General features: G+C 45.3%; 1 protein-coding gene across 1 annotated transcript in view; it reads left to right on the plus strand.

Annotated features, from left to right (window-relative positions):
* Window positions 1–227: 227 nt before the first annotated feature.
* The window catches only part of ITGBL1 (integrin subunit beta like 1), a 500,642-nt gene continuing 480,836 nt past the window's right edge, over window positions 228–20,033 (plus strand). The window contains exon 1 of the mRNA XM_044286160.1: window positions 228–484. Coding sequence (XP_044142095.1) covers window positions 393–484 — 92 coding nt within the window. The 5' untranslated portion in view covers window positions 228–392. The remainder of the gene's footprint in view (window positions 485–20,033) is intronic.

The raw sequence follows: 20,033 nt of genomic DNA on the forward strand, positions 1-20,033 counted from the left end.
TATATATATATATATATATATATATAATATAGCATGTGGGACACACCGCAATACTCCTACTGCAGGTATTTCAAGAATGAAGTTGTCTCTTCAAGGGGAAAAAGTCTGAACAGGGTACTTTGTCTGTCAAAATAAAACATCTGGATTTACAACTGTTTCTAATTACTTGACTGACTAGACTGCAAACTTTAGGATCTGGCACTACAGTCCCTCCTAGAGAGCTGCCCAAACCCTTGCAGGCAACTAATCAAAGGAGCTGTGCAGGAGGATAGCTTGTGAGCCGGTTCTGGCCAGCTTGGAGCACTGTAGCTATAGTGTGAGCTGTGCTTTAGGATAGGAGAGATTCAGGGGCTGTGTACATTCTGAAGATATCTTCTCTTACTAGATCAAGTATGCATGCTGGAGCTCTGCTTAACTTTATGTGGGTTTCTTTCGTCTTCGGTGTTACTGCTGCTGTGCCACAGATTCCCCCGCTGAGTCTGAAGTAAGTGCTTATTTTCTTTGAAGTTTATTAGTTGCGTATTAAACTCATGTGCATGTGGTTTAGAGTCCGTTCTGTAGAATCAAAAATTCTGAACAGAGTTTGCGTTCAATTTTGTATGTTTGTATATACCGGTGCCAAATCTGTAGCTTTGCTCGCAGAGTGAAGGCCTATGGTTTACTGCTTCTTTGTGTGCTAGCATACAGTGTCATTCATGCAAGTAAAATAATAACTTGGGGGGAGAAATGACAAGATTGATCATCATTTTACAGAGTATAATTGGGACTAGCTTCTGGCAGATCTAGTAGGAAAACTCACAGTATATGTCAGTTAAACATACCAGACAGACAAGTTGAACAAAGAATGCTGATGACAATTTTTAGATAAAAAGTATAAATAATTAGAAATAATAATAAATAAGAAAAACAAGGCTAGACTAGGAAGACTACATTAACTGCTGTCACTATTCTATATCAGAATGAGTCTATTCCCAGGAAAACATTCATTCTACTTGCTTTACGAAAAGACACAGTATATGTTATAAAATAGGTATTAGGGAATATATATTGATATATATGGGTTACAGCTTTAAGACAGACAAAAAAACAAACCCCAAAAAAGATTTGCATTGATGTTGGTAATGTTTACATTTGTATGTTTCAAGTAACGGAGGCATTGCAATTATAATTGTTTTAAGGGTAGTGATTAGAGTTGAGCGAACACCTGGATGTTCGGGTTCGAGAAGTTCGGCCGAACATCCCGGAAATGTTCGGGTTCGGGATCCGAACCCGATCCGAACTTCGTCCCGAACCCGAACCCCATTGAAGTCAATGGGGACCCGAACTTTTCGGCACTAAAAAGGCTGTAAAACAGCCCAGGAAAGAGCTAGAGGGCTGCAAAAGGCAGCAACATGTAGGTAAATCCCCTGCAAACAAATGTGGATAGGGAAATGAATTAAAATAAAAATTAAATAAATAAAAATTAACCAAAATCAATTGGAGAGAGGTTCCATAGCAGAGAATCTGGCTTCCCGTCACCCACCACTGGAACAGTCCATTCTCAGATATTTAGGCCCCGGCACCCAGGCAGAGGAGAGAGGTCCCGTAACAGAGAATCTGTCTTCATGTCAGCAGAGAATTAGTCTGCATGTCATAGCAGAGAATGAGGCTTCACGTCAGCCACCACTGCAACAGTCCATTGGCATATATTTAGGCCCAGCACACACACAGGCAGAGGAGAGAGGTCCCGTAACAGAGAATCTGGCTTCATGTCAGCAGAGAATCAGTCTGCATGTCATAGCAGAGAATCAGGCTTCACGTCAGCCACCACTGCAACAGTCCATTGTCATAAATTTAGGCCCAGCACCCAGGCAGAGGAGAGAGGTCCCGTAACAGAGAATCTGGCTTCATGTCAGCAGAGAATCAGTCTTCATATCATAGCAGAGAATCAGGCTTCACGTCACCCACCACTGTAAGAGTCAATTTTCATAAATTTAGGCCCAGAACCCAGGCAGAGGAGAAAGGTCCCGTAACAGACAATCTGGCTTCATGTCAGCAGAGAATCAGTCTTCATATCATAGCAGAGAATCAGGCTTCACGTCACCCACCACTGTAAGAGTCAATTTTCATAAATTTAGGCCCAGAACCCAGGCAGAGGAGAAAGGTCCCGTAACAGACAATCTGGCTTCATGTCAGCAGAGAATCAGTCTTCATATCATAGCAGAGAATCAGGCTTCACGTCACCCACCACTGTAAGAGTCAATTTTCATAAATTTAGGCCCAGAACCCAGGCAGAGGAGAAAGGTCCCGTAACAGACAATCTGGCTTCATGTCAGCAGAGAATCAGTCTTCATATCATAGCAGAGAATCAGGCTTCACGTCACCCACCACTGTAAGAGTCAATTTTCATAAATTTAGGCCCAGAACCCAGGCAGAGGAGAAAGGTCCCGTAACAGACAATCTGGCTTCATGTCAGCAGAGAATCAGTCTTCATATCATAGCAGAGAATCAGGCTTCACGTCACCCACCACTGTAAGAGTCAATTTTCATAAATTTAGGCCCAGAACCCAGGCAGAGGAGAAAGGTCCCGTAACAGACAATCTGGCTTCATGTCAGCAGAGAATCAGTCTTCATATCATAGCAGAGAATCAGGCTTCACGTCACCCACCACTGTAAGAGTCAATTTTCATAAATTTAGGCCCAGAACCCAGGTAGAGGAGAAAGGTCCCGTAACAGACAATCTGGCTTCATGACAGCAGAGAATCAGTCTGCATGTCATAGCAGAGAATCAGGCTTCACGTCAGCCACCACTGCAACAGTCCATTGTCATAAATTTAGGCCCAGCACCCAGGCAGAGGAGAGAGGTCCCGTAACAGACAATCTGGCTTCATGTCAGCAGAGAATTAGTCTGCATGTCATAGCAGAGAATCAGGCTTCATGTCAGCCACCACTGCAACAGTCCATTGGCATATATTTAGGCCTAGCACACAGGCAGAGGAGAGGTTCATTCAACTTTGGGTAGCATCGCAATATAATGGTAAAATGAAAATAAAAATAGGATTGAATGAGGAAGTGCCCTGGAGTCCAATAATATATGGTTATGGGGAGGTAGTTAATGTCTAATCTGGACAAGGGACGGACAGGTCCTGTGGGATCCATGCCTGGTTCATTTTTATGAACGTCAGCTTGTCCACATTGGCTGTAGACAGGCGGCTGCGTTTGTCTGTAATGACGCCCCCTGCCGTGCTGAATACACGTTCAGACAAAACGCTGGCTGCCGGGCAGGCCAGCACCTCCAAGGCATAAAAGGCTAGCTCTGGCCACGTGGACAATTTAGAGACCCAGAAGTTGAATGGGGCCGAACCATCAGTCAGTACGTGGAGGGGTGTGCACACGTACTGTTCCACCATGTTAGTGAAATGTTGCCTCCTGCTAACACGTTGCGTATCAGGTGGTGGTGCAGTTAGCTGTGGCGTGTTGACAAAAGTTTTCCACATCTCTGCCATGCTAACCCTGCCCTCAGAGGAGCTGGCCGTGACACAGCTGCCTTGGCGACCTCTTGCTCCTCCTCTGCCTTGGCCTTGGGCTTCCACTTGTTCCCCTGTGACATTTGGGAATGCTCTCAGTAGCGCGTCTACCAACGTGCGCTTGTACTCGCGCATCTTCCTATCACGCTCCAGTGCAGGAAGTAAGGTGGGCACATTGTCTTTGTAGCGTGGATCCAGCAGGGTGGCAACCCAGTAGTCCGCACAGGTTAAAATGTGGGCAACTCTGCTGTCGTTGCGCAGGCACTGCAGCATGTAGTCGCTCATGTGTGCCAGGCTGCCCAGGGGTAAGGACAAGCTGTCCTCTGTGGGAGGCGTATCGTCATCGTCCTGCCTTTCCCCCCAGCCACGCACCAGTGATGGACCCGAGCTGCGTTGGGTGCCACCCCGCTGTGACCATGCTTCATCCTCATCCTCCTCCACCTCCTCCTCATCCTCGTCCTCCTCGTCCTCCAGTAGTGGGCCCTGGCTGGCCACATTTGTACCTGGCCTCTGCTGTTGCAAAAAACCTCCCTCTGAGTCACTTCGAAGAGACTGGCCTGAAAGTGCTAAAAATGACCCCTCTTCCTCATCCTCCTCCTCCTCCTCCTGGGCCACCTCCTGTTCCATCATCGCCCTAAGTGTTTTCTCAAGGAGACATAGAAGTGGTATTGTAACGCTGATAACGGTGTCATCGCCACTGGCCATGTTGGTGGAGTACTCGAAACAGCGCAACAGGGCACACAGGTCTCGCATGGAGGCCCAGTCATTGGTGGTGAAGTGGTGCTGTTCTGTAGTGCGACTGACCCGTGCGTGCTGCAGCTGAAACTCCACTATGGCCTGCTGCTGCTCGCACAGTCTGTCCAGCATGTGCAAGGTGGAGTTCCACCTGGTGGGCACGTCGCATATGAGGCGGTGAGCGGGAAGGCCGAAGTTACGCTGTAGCGCAGACAGGCGAGCAGCGGCAGGATGTGAACGCCGGAAGCGCGAACAGACGGCCCGCACTTTATGCAGCAGCTCTGACATGTCGGGGTAGTTGTGAATGAACTTCTGCACCACCAAATTCAGCACATGCGCCAAGCAAGGGATGTGCGTCAAATTGGCTAGTCCCAGAGCTGCAACGAGATTTCGCCCATTATCACACACCACCAGGCCGGGCTTGAGGCTCACCGGCAGCAACCACTCGTCGGTCTGTTGTTCAATACCCCGCCACAACTCCTGTGCGGTGTGGGGCCTGTCCCCCAAACATATGAGTTTCAGAATGGCCTGCTGACGTTTACCCCGGGCTGTGCTGAAGTTGGTGGTGAAGGTGTGTGGCTGACTGGATGAGCAGGTGGAAGAAGAGGAGGAGGAAGCCGAGAAGGAGGAGGTGGCAACAGGAGGCAAAGAATGTTGCCCTGCGATCCTTGGCGGCGGCAGGACGTGCGCCAAACAGCTCTCCGCCTGGGGCCCAGCTGCCACTACATTTACCCAGTGTGCAGTTAGGGAGATATAGCGTCCCTGGCCGTGCTTACTGGTCCACGTATCTGTGGTTAGGTGGACCTTGCTACAGATGGCGTTGCGCAGTGCACACTTGATTTTATCGGATACTTGGTTGTGCAGGGAAGGCACGGCTCTCTTGGAGAAGTAGTGCCGGCTGGGAACAACATACTGTGGGACAGCAAGCGACATGAGCTGTTTGAAGCTGTCTGTGTCCACCAGCCTAAATGACAGCATTTCATAGGCCAGTAGTTTAGAAATGCTGGCATTCAGGGCCAGGGATCGAGGGTGGCTAGGTGGGAATTTACGCTTTCTATCAAATGTTTGTGAGATGGAGAGCTGAACGCTGGCGTGTGACATGGTTGAGACGCTTGGTGACGGAGGTGGTGGTGGTGGTGTTGGTGGTACATCCCCTGTTTGCTGGGCGGCAGGTGCCAACGTTCCTCCAGAGGCGGAGGAAGAGGCCGAGGCGGCAGCAGCAGAATAGGCCGAGGCGGCAGCAGCAGAAGAGGTAGCAGGGGGAGCCTGAGTGACTTCCTTGGTTTTAAGGTGTTTACTCCACTGCAGTTCATGCTTTGCATGCAGGTGCCTGGTCATGCAGGTTGTGCTCAGGTTCAGAACGTTAATGCCTCGCTTCAGGCTCTGATGGCACAGCGTGCAAACCACTCGGGTCTTGTCGTCAGCACATTGTTTGAAGAAGTGCCATGCCAGGGAACTCCTTGAAGCTGCCTTTGGGGTGCTCGGTCCCAGATGGCGGCGGTCAGTAGCAGGCGGAGTCTCTTGGCGGCGGGTGTTCTGCTTTTGCCCACTGCTCCCTCTTTTGCTACGCTGTTGGCTCGGTCTCACCACTGCCTCTTCCTCCGAACTGTGAAAGTCAGTGGCACGACCTTCATTCCATGTGGGGTCTAGGACCTCATCGTCCCCTGCATCGTCTTCCACCCAGTCTTGATCCCTGACCTCCTGTTCAGTCTGCACACTGCAGAAAGACGCAGCAGTTGGCACCTGTGTTTCGTCATCATCAGAGACATGCTGAGGTGGTATTCCCATGTCCTCATCATCAGGAAACATAAGTGGTTGTGCGTCAGTGCATTCTATGTCTTTCACCGCTGGGGAAGGGCTAGGTGGATGCCCTTGGGAAACCCTGCCAGCGGAGTCTTCAAACAGCATAAGAGACTGCTGCATAACTTGAGGCTGAGACAGTTTCCCTGGTATGCATGGGGGTGATGTGACAGACTGATGGGGTTGGTTTTCAGGCGCCATCTGTGCGCTTTCTGCAGAAGACTGGGTGGGAGATAATGTGAACGTGCTGGATCCACTGTCGGCCACCCAATTGACTAATGCCTGTACCTGCTCAGGCCTTACCATCCTTAGAACGGCATTGGGCCCCACCATATATCGCTGTAAATTCTGGCGGCTACTGGGACCTGAGGTAGTTGGTACACTAGGACGTGTGGATGTGGCAGAACGGCCACGTCCTCTCCCAGCACCAGAGGGTCCACTAACACCACCACGACCATGTCCACGTCCGCGTCCCTTACTAGATGTTTTTCTCATTGTTATGGTTCACCACAACAACAAATATATTATTTGGCCCAATGTATTGTATTCAAATTCAGCGGGATATAAATTTGAGGCCTAGTATTTAGGCGCTGGGTGACCGGTATGGATTTAGTGACAGAATTAGACTTGGAAATGCACAGAAGCGTGTGTGTGAAGTTATTCTGAATGACCCTATGTGCACCTTCAATATTATATACCCTTTTAGGGATAGATTTCAAATAGCTCTGATATAGCAGAAACCACTAAATTATGAAATTGCTAAATTGGGAATTGTACTTCAACCCAGAACAAAAAATGTGCTTTGACGGACACTAAATATCTTGCCCAGCAACAACAGTACAGCGGTGGGTAACGAGAGATTTAGAGGGATTTAAATTTGAGGCCTAGTATTTAGGCGCTGGGTCACCGGTATGGATTTAGTGACAGAATTAGACTTGGAAATGCACAGAAGCGTGTGTGTGAAGTTATTCTGAATGACCCTATGTGCACCTTCAATATTATATACCCTTTTAGGGATAGATTTCAAATAGCTCTGATATAGCAGAAACCACTAAATTATGAAATTGCTAAATTGGGAATTGTACTTCAACCCAGAACAAAAAATGTGCTTTGACGGACACTAAATATCTTGCCCAGCAACAACAGTACAGTGGTGGGTAACGAGAGATTTAGAGGGATTTAAATTTGAGGCCTAGTATTTAGGCGCTGGGTCACCGGTATGGATTTAGTGACAGAATTAGACTTGGAAATGCACAGAAGCGTGTGTGTGAAGTTATTCTGAATGACCCTATGTGCACCTTCAATATTATATACCCTTTTAGGGATAGATTTCAAATAGCTCTGATATAGCAGAAACCACTAAATTATGAAATTGCTAAATTGGGAATTGTACTTCAACCCAGAACAAAAAATGTGCTTTGACGGACACTAAATATCTTGCCCAGCAACAACAGTACACCGGTGGGTAACGAGAGATTTAGAGGGAATTAAATTTGAGGCCTAGTATTTAGGCGCTGGGTCACCGGTATGGATTTAGTGACAGAATTAGACTTGGAAATACACAGTAGCGGGTGTGTGTGAAGTTATTCTGAATGACCCTATGTGCACCTTCAATATTATATACCCTTTTAGGGATAGATTTCAAATAGCTCTGATATAGCAGAAACCACTAAATTATGAAATTGCTAAATTGGGAATTGTACTTCAACCCAGAACAAAAAATGTGCTTTGACGGACACTAAATATCTTGCCCAGCAACAACAGTACAGCGGTGGGTAACGAGAGATTTAGAGGGAATTAAATTTGAGGCCTAGTATTTAGGCGCTGGGTCACCGGTATGGATTTAGTGACAGAATTAGACTTGGAAATGCACAGAAGCGTGTGTGTGAAGTTATTCTGAATGACCCTATGTGCACCTTCAATATTATATACCCTTTTTGGGATAGATTTCAAATAGCTCTGATATAGCAGGAACCACTAAATTATGAAATTGCTAAATTGGGAATTGTACTTCAACCCAGAACAAAAAATGTGCTTTGACGGGCACTAAATAACTTTCCCAGCTACAACAGGACAACGGTAACGAGAGATTTAGAGGGATTTAAATTTGAGGCCTAGTATTTAGGCGCTGGGTGACAGGTATGGGTTTAGTGACAGAATTAGACTTGGAAATACACAGTAGCGGGTGTGTGTGAAGTTATTCTGAATGACCCTATGTGCACCTTCAATATTATATACCCTTTTAGGGATAGATTTCAAATAGCTCTGATATAGCAGAAACCACTAAATTATGAAATTGCTAAATTGGGAATTGTACTTCAACCCAGAACAAAAAATGTGCTTTGACGGACACTAAATATCTTGCCCAGCAACAACAGTACACCGGTGGGTAACGAGAGATTTAGAGGGAATTAAATTTGAGGCCTAGTATTTAGGCGCTGGGTCACCGGTATGGATTTAGTGACAGAATTAGACTTGGAAATACACAGTAGCGGGTGTGTGTGAAGTTATTCTGAATGACCCTATGTGCACCTTCAATATTATATACCCTTTTTGGGATAGATTTCAAATAGCTCTGATATAGCAGGAACCACTAAATTATGAAATTGCTAAATTGGGAATTGTACTTCAACCCAGAACAAAAAATGTGCTTTGACGGGCACTAAATAACTTTCCCAGCTACAACAGGACAACGGTAACGAGAGATTTAGAGGGATTTAAATTTGAGGCCTAGTATTTAGGCGCTGGGTGACAGGTATGGGTTTAGTGACAGAATTAGACTTGGAAATACACAGTAGCGGGTGTGTGTGAAGTTATTCTGAATGACCCTATGTGCACCTTCAATATTATATACCCTTTTTGGGATAGATTTCAAATAGCTCTGATATAGCAGAAACCACTAAATTATGAAATTGCTAAATTGGGAATTGTACTTCAACCCAGAACAAAAAATGTGCTTTGACGGACACTAAATATCTTGCCCAGCAACAACAGTACAGCGGTGGGTAACGAGAGATTTAGAGGGAATTAAATTTGAGGCCTAGTATTTAGGCGCTGGGTCACCGGTATGGATTTAGTGACAGAATTAGACTTGGAAATACACAGTAGCGGGTGTGTGTGAAGTTACTCTGAATGACCCTATGTGCACCTTCAATATTATATACCCTTTTTGGGATAGATTTCAAAGAGCTCTGATATAGCAGAAACCACTAAATTATGAAATTGCTAAATTGAGAATTGTATTTCAACCCAGAACAAGAAATGTGCTTGAACGGACACTAAATAACTCGCCCAGCTACAGCACTAGGGACAGATTTAGCTGGATATAAATTTGAGGCCTAGTATTTAGGCGCTGGGTGACCGGTATGGATTTAGTGACAGAATTAGACTGGGATATGGCCAAAAAATGAACAGACTATTGCTGGTTAAATGCACTTGGTGTGACAGCTTCACCCTGATGTAGGCTTTAGCCAAAAAACAACCACACCATTGAGGGTTAAATGCACTTGGTGACAGGCGCAGCTTGCCCCTGATTTTGTATATGGCCAAAAAATGAACAGACTATTGCTGGTTAAATGCACTTGGTGTGACAGCTTCACCCTGATGTAGGCTTTAGCCAAAAAACAACCACACCATTGAGGGTTAAATGCACTTGGTGACAGGCGCAGCTTGCCCCTGATTTTGTATATGGCCAAAAAATGAACAGACTATTGCTGGTTAAATGCACTTGGTGTGACAGCTTCACCCTGATGTAGGCTTTAGCCAAAAAACAACCACACCATTGAGGGTTAAATGCACTTGGTGACAGGCGCAGCTTGCCCCTGATTTTGTATATGGCCAAAAAATGAACAGACTATTGCTGGTTAAATGCACTTGGTGTGACAGCTTCACCCTGATGTAGGCTTTAGCCAAAAAACAACCACACCATTGAGGGTTAAATGCACTTGGTCGCAGCTTGTGCTGGCGCACCACAAGACACAAAATGGCCGCCGATCACCCCAGAAAAATGAGACTGACAAACGGTCTGTGCAGCCTAAAAACAGTGAGCAATTGAGGATCAGCAGCTCAATGATCCACAGCTGCAGATCGATCAGTTAATCAAGTCCTTTGGAGGAGTTAATCTGCCTAATCTCGCCCTACTGTCGCAGCCGCAACCTCTCCCTACGCTAATCAGAGCAGAGTGACGGGCGGCGCTATGTGACTCCAGCTTAAATAGAGGCTGGGTCACATGGTGCTCTGGCCAATCACAGCCATGCCAATAGTAGGCATGGCTGTGATGGCCTCTTGGGGCAAGTAGTATGACGCTTGTTGATTGGCTGCTTTGCAGCCTTTCAAAAAGCGCCAAGAAAGCGTCACAAAAGCGCGAAGAAAGCGACGAACACCGAACCCGAACCCGGACTTTTACGAAAATGTCCGGGTTCGGGTCCGTGTCACGGACACCCCAAAATTCGGTACGAACCCGAACTATACAGTTCGAGTTCGCTCATCCCTAGTAGTGATGCATACAGATGCAGCAGAGATAACAGTCACATTGACAACGCGTTAACTAGATGTGATAACTCACCAAGTGTGTGTGTTAACCCTGCTACATCTGTATCATACATGATTAAAGCTATGAACCTGAACCAACTACAGAACAGAATTAGAACGTAGTCCAAACTACAATACATGCCTAGATGGATACACCAGATCTAGTGTTTTAATTTTAAGCATTAACCCTCATTCACACGTCCGTGTCCATGCTTAAATCCGTGAACAGATAGTCAGTGATGCCTTTGTGAAGATGTTCGTGATGGATCCGTGTTGGGTCCGTGTGTCCGTGTTTTTTGCTGTCCTTGTTGCATCTGTGTTTCACTGACTCTGAACAGCTGTAAAATAATTTTCAAAGCATCTCTTCTTAATGATCCGTGAAACACAGATGAAACACGGATGGCATCCGTGTTGCATCCGTGGATTTCATGGGCCCACAGACTATAATGGGCGTGATGGATTTGTGAACATGGACAAAATAGAGCATGCCTCCGTGCTTAAAATAAATGGACCCACGGACCATGGTAAAACACTGATGTGTGAATAATGTGCTGTCCGTGGAGAATATGTACAGCACACGTCCATGGAACACTGATGTATGAATGAGGCTTTATTTTTATTTTTTATATGTTTATAGTTTGCTATACACTTTATGTAGCTGTTAAGGGAACCTGTCACCGGGATTTTGTGTATAGAGCTGAGGACATAGGTTGCTAGATGGCTGCTAGCACATCCGCAATACCCAGTCCCCATAGCTCTGTGTGCTTTTATTGTGTAAAAAACTCAATTTGATACATATGCAAATTATTTTTTCTCTATTACACAGGCGCTTGCACTCCTAATTACTAACGCTGAGGTACCGCAGCGGTATCGCCACCGCTGCTATTCAAAAGTGACACGTGTATTTTATACTATGGTACTGCGCGATGCACTCCCTTTCCACCTTTACCGTCTGTCAGTGCCCTAAAAACACAATCTACAGTAGCTTTATAACTTCAGATTGGTGATTACCTGTTTCTGAGTTTTTGTTTATTCGACTGTATATTCGTGCCTTTTTTCTCGCTCCCAAATCAACATGAAGGGGATTCAGGAGGCGGAACCCTATTGTTTTTACTTTTACTGAGCTTGCCCCTTCATCTCCCTGATGAAGAATAACGTTTTATTCGAAATGCGTTGGAGTAACTTTGGTCCTCCTAGCTATACTTAACTCTTACTGTGACGTCACACAGCGCTCCCTGTGAGCGCGAGCGAGCAAACTTTTAAAACAGAGCTGTGCCGCCGGCCGGGGCAAGCTCAGTAAAAGTAAAAGCAATAGGGTTTAGCCTCCTGAATCTCCTTCATGTTGATGCGAGAGCGAGAAAAAAGGCACGGATATACAGTCGAATAAATAAGAACTCAGAAACAGGTAATCACCAATCTGAAGTTGTATAGCTACTGTAGATCGTGTTTTTAGGGCACTGACAGACAGTGAAGGTGGATAGGGAGTGCATCGCGCAGTACCATAATATAAAATACACATATGCAAATTAACCTGAGATGTGTCCTGTCCCTGACTCATCTCAGGGACAGGACTCATCTCAGGTTAATTTGCATATGTATCAAATCGGTGACAGGTTCCCTTTAAGTTCTCTGACTCCCCCATAAACGTGCATGCACAAAGGGAATGTGTCATCAGAAAATAGCCTATTGTTTAACTTTTTAAAGCATTTTTGCTGATTTTATTTTTAATTTACCATGTTACTACCTATATTAAATCCTGCAGTTTTCACACTGACTACTCAAGGCTAATAATGAGTGCCACTTTATGGTCTGTACAGATCACTTTACTGCAGTTATCTTCTGATCATTGCAGGCAAGGTTAGAATGACAGATATCACCTACTATATATATAGATAAAACAGGATCCACAATTCACAATAGCTTATCTACTCCCTCCTGACCTCTGCACCGATCACAGAGCATGCCTGGAAAACTCTTTTATAGAAGTTAATGAGGTCCCCTCCTGTCCATTGTGTATATGGCCCATGTAGCTGCTGTAAAGCATATCTCTAAATGCTGTTAACAACAGCTCAGGCAAGATGGCAGCCCCCATACTCATGTTCAGGGAATATAAGATAATTAAAGATCACAAATTAGAATGCAAAAACAGATTAGAAAAAAATAATGTGTCACTATTTGGTTTTAATACTGGCAGAAATAAAATTTCTGTGACACATTCCTTTTAAACCAGCTAAATTTGTATGAAAGTTTATTGCCGAAGTGGAGAAGAGTATACTGCGCTGTCAGGTACATCTGGCGATGCCTGTCATTTGAGGAAACAAATGATCAGATGTTTCTCCTGATGACAGATGTTGAGGGACATTCAGCTGCCCTCATAGATATTACTTAGTGGGATATGGGCAGTTTATAGGTCTCGGGCTTAAGGTGCAATGTGAAGGTTATACATGAGAGAAGCTAGTGCTCCTAATTGAACCCATTCTGCTTTACAATGATATTTATTCAAATTTGTCAGTCATGGGAGTTGTCTTGCCAACAAAGTTACAAGTTATGTTCTCTTTTTTATAGTTTATGGCTTCTTTTTTTCTATTCTTGCACTTAATGGAACTTTACAATCTACAGTAAGTGTAAAATGTGTCTTATTTCAAATTAATCTAAATCAAGTGAGCATACAAAAAGGATATACACGTACATGCCCAGAAATAAAGTCTTCCCTATGCTCTGGACTCCTACTGTATACACCATGTTTGTAATGCATATTATGAAACTCTTCTGTCCTATGTGCTAGCGTCATGCAATCCAATTGCATTACAAATTGTAGTCAAATAGGTTTTTCAATTGAGTGTGAAAAAGAAAATCAACTTATACCACTTAAATGTATACCTGATCTATAACGTTTTTCATAGATTGGATCCATTATAGCCTGTGGACACGTTCAACATATATGTTGGGAGTATTTTCCTAGATCATTACTAAGCAAATCCTTATACAGTGGTCCCTCAAGTTACAATATTAATTGTATGTTGAAAAAATTGTAAGTTAAGTTACTGGTTCCAAAGCCACAAATTGTCATCCACGATAAGAGAAAATGAAGATTTGAGAAAAATAAGCAGATAACTAAGGCAGCTAAAACAAGTCCTTATGTAGTGTCCCACTACTTAAAGGTGGGCACTACTCAAGGGTCAATTGGGTCATGTTGTTCTCCACCTCCTGGCTCCTGTGAAACATGGTCAAGGTATTTTGTATTGCATTGTAATGTATATTTTTATGTTATCTCCTGTTTACCAGGCCTGCTAGGGGTGTAGTTCCTCCTCCTAAGCTTTAGAGGGAGCTAGGGAACCCCCTATTATATATAGACAGGTCCAGTGTTAGGGTGTTAGAGGCCAGTGTTCACTTTAGTCAAGTAGTAGCTGAGTGTCAGCTTCTAACATGCAGCTAGATAGTCCAGGTTCCTAACCTGCGTCCAGGATAAGAAGTTTCCTCCTGAAGTTATCCTGCATCTTGCAAAGTACAGAGCAGTGGTAATCCTATCCAGCCAAGTGGAAATCTCAGGGGCAGAAGTTTATTGTCAGCAAGAGGATTTATGCCAGAGGAGGTTTCCCTACCCAAGGATAAAGCCAGCTATTAGGCATACAGGCCTTGGAGAAAGCCAGAAAGGATCTGCAGAAAGTACAGCCTGATCTGTGAGTTTATTTCCCTCTGAGTTATCTTGCTAGGATTCTACCTGCCATTTATGTAAAGCCTGCCTGTTACCAAATATTCTTCATATGGAACTGTCTGAAGCTTGTACATAGTTGAACTGTTCAGTAAAGAAGAATTCTAGTTCACTACAATCGTGTATACCTACATCCTTTTTTCCTCCAAACAATCAGTGTGCCACCATTACTGGCACTGGCATCACGAACTGTAAGGGATCTTGCCACAGGCACGCTAAACCTTTAACACCCAGGGCACCGAACCTATCACCCGGCCTGGTCCCTATATCTAGAGAGTGCCCCAGAGGATCTACGTGCCAGCCTCTTCATCACTGACTGTACGCCTGCCCAGGGCATACTACAAACTGTGAGTACTAAGAGCAAACCTTGGTCTGCCTACTGACCCCCGTGACCTCACATTTGCTCACCCTGAGGGACTGGCGTACTGCACTTACATATAAAAGTCAAAAAGAGCTGCTAACTAGCAACTAATACAGATATTATCACGATCGGCGTAACTGTCACATACGTGACACGGAGGGAGGAAAAGAGGGAGGCCCTGCCCTAGTGAGAGGGAAGGTGGTGACCCCTGACTCACCTTGCGACTGGCGCCTGGCTGCCCTGTCGTCCCTAGACGGGTTCCTCACCCGTACGCCGATCACGTGCCTAAAACCCTGGCTTTCCCTAGGATGAGCCCTAGATAGTGAACAGGGCGGTGGGAACACTAGTCCGCACCACTAGCTCTAAAGGAAAACACCAAGGGGAGGACAGACAATACAAACTAAACATATAATCCCAGGAGGGCAACAACAGGAGACAACAAAAGCCCAACAGGGATCCGGAGGGTAGCACTCTGGAACAACAACCAGATTCTCAGCTCCAGTGGGTCAGCATAGATGTCCAGGCAGGAAGCTCTATAACTGGCAACAAGAGAAGTGTGAGAGGAGAATATAAGGAGTTTGGGAGTGGCAGACAAGAAACAGCTGAGGAGGAGAAGCTACGGATCCCTGAGTGAGACAAAAAGGATAGCAAGGCAAACACAGAAAACAAACACTAAGAAACACCGTGATCTTTAGACATAGAGCGCGCAGCCACCCGCTGCGACTTCCTGACCCCGGGTATAACGGAGTCAGACGTGGCTCTTGACACCCTAGTGACAGTACCCCCCCTTTCACGAGGGGCCTCCGGACACTCAGGACCAGGTCTCTCCGGATGAGAGACATGGAAAGCCTGAATCAACCTGTTGGCGTTTACCTCTGACGCTGGAACCCACATTCTTTCCTCGGGACCGTAACCCCTCCAATGCACCAGATACTGAAGAGAGCGGCGGACCCGACGAGAATCAACAATTCTGGATATTTGAAATTCCAGATTACCATCCACAACAACAGGAGGAGGTGGCAGCGGTGATGGTTCTAGAGGTGGAACATACTTCTTGAGCAGCGACTTATGGAAGACGTTATGGATCTTAAAAGTCTGAGGTAGCTCCAGGCGAAAAGCCACAGGGTTAATGACGGCTACAATTTTATAAGGACCAATGAACCTAGGACCCAGTTTCCAAGAGGGAACCTTCAACTTAATATTCCTAGTAGACAACCACACATAGTCATTCACTCCTAGGTCCGGACCTGGCGACCGTTTCTTATCGGCCATGCATTTGTATTTACCACTCATATTTTTCAAGTTAGCTTGCACCTTCTGCCATACCGATGAAAGAGATGAAGAAAACCGTTCCTCTTCGGGAACCCCAGAAGACCCCCCCTCTTTGAAAGTACAAAATTGGGGATGAAAACCGTATGCACCAAGAAATGGTGACTTGCCAGTGGATTCCTGACGGCGATTATTTATGGCAAACTCGGCTAACGGTAAATATGATGACCACACCTCTTGGTTTTCAGACGCAAAACACCTTAAATATGTTTCTAGGTTTTGGTTGGTACGCTCAGTCTGTCCATTCGACTGAGGATGGAAAGCTGAGGAAAAGGATAAGTGTACCCCTAAACGGGTACAAAAAGCTTTCCAAAACTTAGAAATAAACTGGGTTCCCCGATCCGAAACCACATCGGAAGGGACCCCGTGAAGCTTCACGATTTCACTGATAAACACCTGAGCAAGAGTCTTAGCATTAGGAAGTGCGGGTAGCGCAATAAAGTGTACCATTTTGCTAAACCTGTCTACTACTACCAAGATAACTGTTTTACCCGCAGACAAAGGTAAGTCAGTGATGAAATCCATTGATAGATGTGTCCATGGTCTATTGGGGATGAAAAGTGGCAATAAAGACCCTGCTGGACGTGTATGAGAGACTTTCGCGCGTGCACAAGTAGAACAAGTAGACACGAAATCTATTACATCCTGACGCAACCTTGGCCACCAAAAACGACGAGACAATAGCTCCAAGGTTGCTTTACTACCCGGGTGCCCAGCAAGTGCCGAATTATGATGTTCCTTCAATAACTCAAGACGCAGGTTTAACGGTACAAACAATTTCTCTGAGGGGCAAGAGGCCGGGGCGTCCCCCTGGGCCTCTAACACCTTTCCCTCTAGAACAGAGTGTACAGCAGAGACAACCACTCCTCTTTGTAAAATAGGTACCGGATCACTAACATTACCCCCTCCAGGGAAACTACGAGACAATGCGTCTGCCTTGGTATTTTTTGCCCCAGGACGATAGGTGATTACAAAGTTAAATCTGGTAAAGAATAGCGACCACCTAGCTTGTCTAGGGGTGAGACGCTTAGCCGATTCTAGGTACAGAAGGTTTTTGTGATCCGTAATTACCGTGACGGGGTGGATTGCTCCCTCTAAGAAGTGACGCCACTCTTCAAACGCCAGTTTAATCGCCAACAGTTCCCTATTTCCAATATCATAGTTCTTTTCTGCTGCAGATAATTTTTTGGAAAAGAAAGCGCAAGGACGCCATTTGCCAGGAGACGGACCCTGAGACAATACAGCCCCCACTCCCACCTCCGACGCATCAACTTCAACAATAAAAGGCTGGGAGACATCAGGTTGAATTAGGACAGGTGCCGAGGTAAATCTCTCTTTTAGAGAGGAAAATGCAATTTTAGCGGCGTCAGACCATTTAGAAAAATCAGTCCCCTTCCTAGTCATGTCAGTAAGGGGTTTAACGATCACTGAATAATTTTTAATAAACTTTCTGTAGAAATTTGCGAAACCCAAAAACCGTTGTAGAGCTTTAAGGTTCTCAGGAAGATCCCAATCTAAAATTGCCTGGACCTTCCCAGGATCCATACGGAAACCTGAAGCAGATAATAGATATCCCAGGAATTGTATTTCCTGAACGGCGAAGACACATTTTTCAATTTTCGCATATAATTTATTCGTCCGTAGGACCTGCAGTACTTGCCTGACATGTACTTCATGTGTTTTCAGATCAGCCGAATAAATTAAGATATCATCTAGGTATATGACTACAAACCTGCCGATGAGATGACTAAAAATATCATTAAATGTTGGAAGACAGCAGGGGCATTGGTCAGACCGAAAGGCATGACTAAATTTTCGTAATGCCCCTCAGGGGTGTTAAAAGCTGTCTTCCACTCATCCCCTTCCTTGATACGAATCAGATTGTAGGCCCCCCTAAGATCAAGTTTGGAGAACCACCTAGCACCCGCAATCTGATTAAAAAGGTCAGGAATGAGAGGAAGAGGGTATGGGTCTCGGACGGTTATCCGGTTTAGCTCACGGAAATCTAGGCAAGGACGCAGGCCCCCATCTTTCTTTTTAACAAAGAAAAACCCTGCAGCCACGGGTGAAGAAGAGGGTCTGATGTGTCCCTTGGCCAGACTCTCGGAGATATAATCTTTCATGGCTTGTCTCTCGGGACCCGAAAGATTATACAACCTGGACTTGGGTAATTTTGCACCGGGAATCAGGTTAACCGGGCAATCATAAGGACGATGAGGTGGTAGCTTCTGACAACCCTTTTCAGAAAAAACGTCCTCAAAGTCAGAAATAAATGTAGGTAGGGAAGCTATGGAGGCGATTAAGCAATTGTTATTTAAGCAATTCTCTCTGCAATGCTCACTCCACTCCAATATCTCCCTGGCCTGCCAATCCACCACTGGATTGTGCGCTACCAACCAGGGAAGACCCAATACCACAGGAGAGGGAAGGCCCTCCAGAACGTAACATGAAAGACGCTCCTTATGGTGGTCCCCTACCCGAAGATGTAAGTTATGGACAACGTGAGTGAGGTTTCTCTGAGACAGAGGAGCAGAGTCAATAGCGAATATGGGAATGGGTCTCTGCAGCGTACAGAGAGACAAACCCATAGTGCGGGCAAAATGGGCATCTATCAAATTTACCCCTGCACCACTGTCTAGAAAAAAAGAAATAGACTCCGTCTTAACACCAAAAACAATAACCGCTGGCAACACAAATTGAGATGTTCGTATGGAGGAAACGTATACCCCCCGGCTGACATCCTCCGCACAGCCTGGGGTTAGTAGTTTTCCGACGGTCTTTTGTTTTTGGGAAAAGGAGGGACAGACATTAATGAAATGACCCTTCCCCCACAGAAAAAACAAGCCCCCCACCTACGGCGAACCTCAGGAGGACGGACCTGACGAGAAGTTCCTCCTAGCTGCATAGGCTCATCCAAGTCAGTACAGACTAACTGCTGCTTGGGAGAGGTTACCGATTGCTCAGGAATTTTCGATCTCTCCCTAAGACGTCTATCTATCCTGATAGAGAGGGACATAACAGCATCAAGGGAAAGGGGGGTCTCATACAGCGCCAGCGCATCCTTAACCCTTTCAGATAGTGAACAGGGCGGTGGGAACACTAGTCCGCACCACTAGCTCTAAAGGAAAACACCAAGGGGAGGACAGACAATACAAACTAAACATATAATCCCAGGAGGGCAACAACAGGAGACAACAAAAGCCCAACAGGGATCCGGAGGGTAGCACTCTGGAACAACAACCAGATTCTCAGCTCCAGTGGGTCAGCATAGATGTCCAGGCAGGAAGCTCTATAACTGGCAACAAGAGAAGTGTGAGAGGAGAATATAAGGAGTTTGGGAGTGGCAGACAAGAAACAGCTGAGGAGGAGAAGCTACGGATCCCTGAGTGAGACAAAAAGGATAGCAAGGCAAACACAGAAAACAAACACTAAGAAACACCGTGATCTTTAGACATAGAGCGCGCAGCCACCCGCTGCGACTTCCTGACCCCGGGTATAACGGAGTCAGACGTGGCTCTTGACACCCTAGTGACAGATATTTTACCAGAGAAGTGACCTTGATTGGTTGGATCTGAGTCTGAGGCATTGTATGCTGAGTCTAGTTTCAACTTACGATGGGCCAGAAAAGACCATTGTATGTTGAAAATATTGTATCCTGAGGCCATTGTGACTTGAGGGATCACTGTATATTGACTAAATCTATTTTTTTATTGCAGTAAGCAGACTTTTTTGAGTGTCTATATTTTTTTTAAAAAGTGTATAATAAGAAATAAAAAAATTAAGTGTTTAAAAAAAAGGTTTCACATGTAAAAAAATAAATTAAATTCCCCAAGGAATAAAAAAAAATGTTAAAAATAGAAAATAATAAATAAAGTAGACATATTTGGTATTGCTGCGTCCGTGACAGTCGGCTCTATAAATCACATCACATGATCCACCCAGTCCGATAAACACCATAAAAAATAAAAACTGTCTAAAAAAAAGCCATTTTTTTCACCTAACATCACAAAAAGTGCAACACCAAGTGATCAAAAAGGCGTATGTCCCTCAAAATGGTACC

The sequence above is a fragment of the Bufo gargarizans genome, chromosome 3 (assembly GCF_014858855.1).
Source record: "Bufo gargarizans isolate SCDJY-AF-19 chromosome 3, ASM1485885v1, whole genome shotgun sequence".
NCBI classification, from domain to species: Eukaryota; Metazoa; Chordata; class Amphibia; order Anura; family Bufonidae; genus Bufo; species Bufo gargarizans.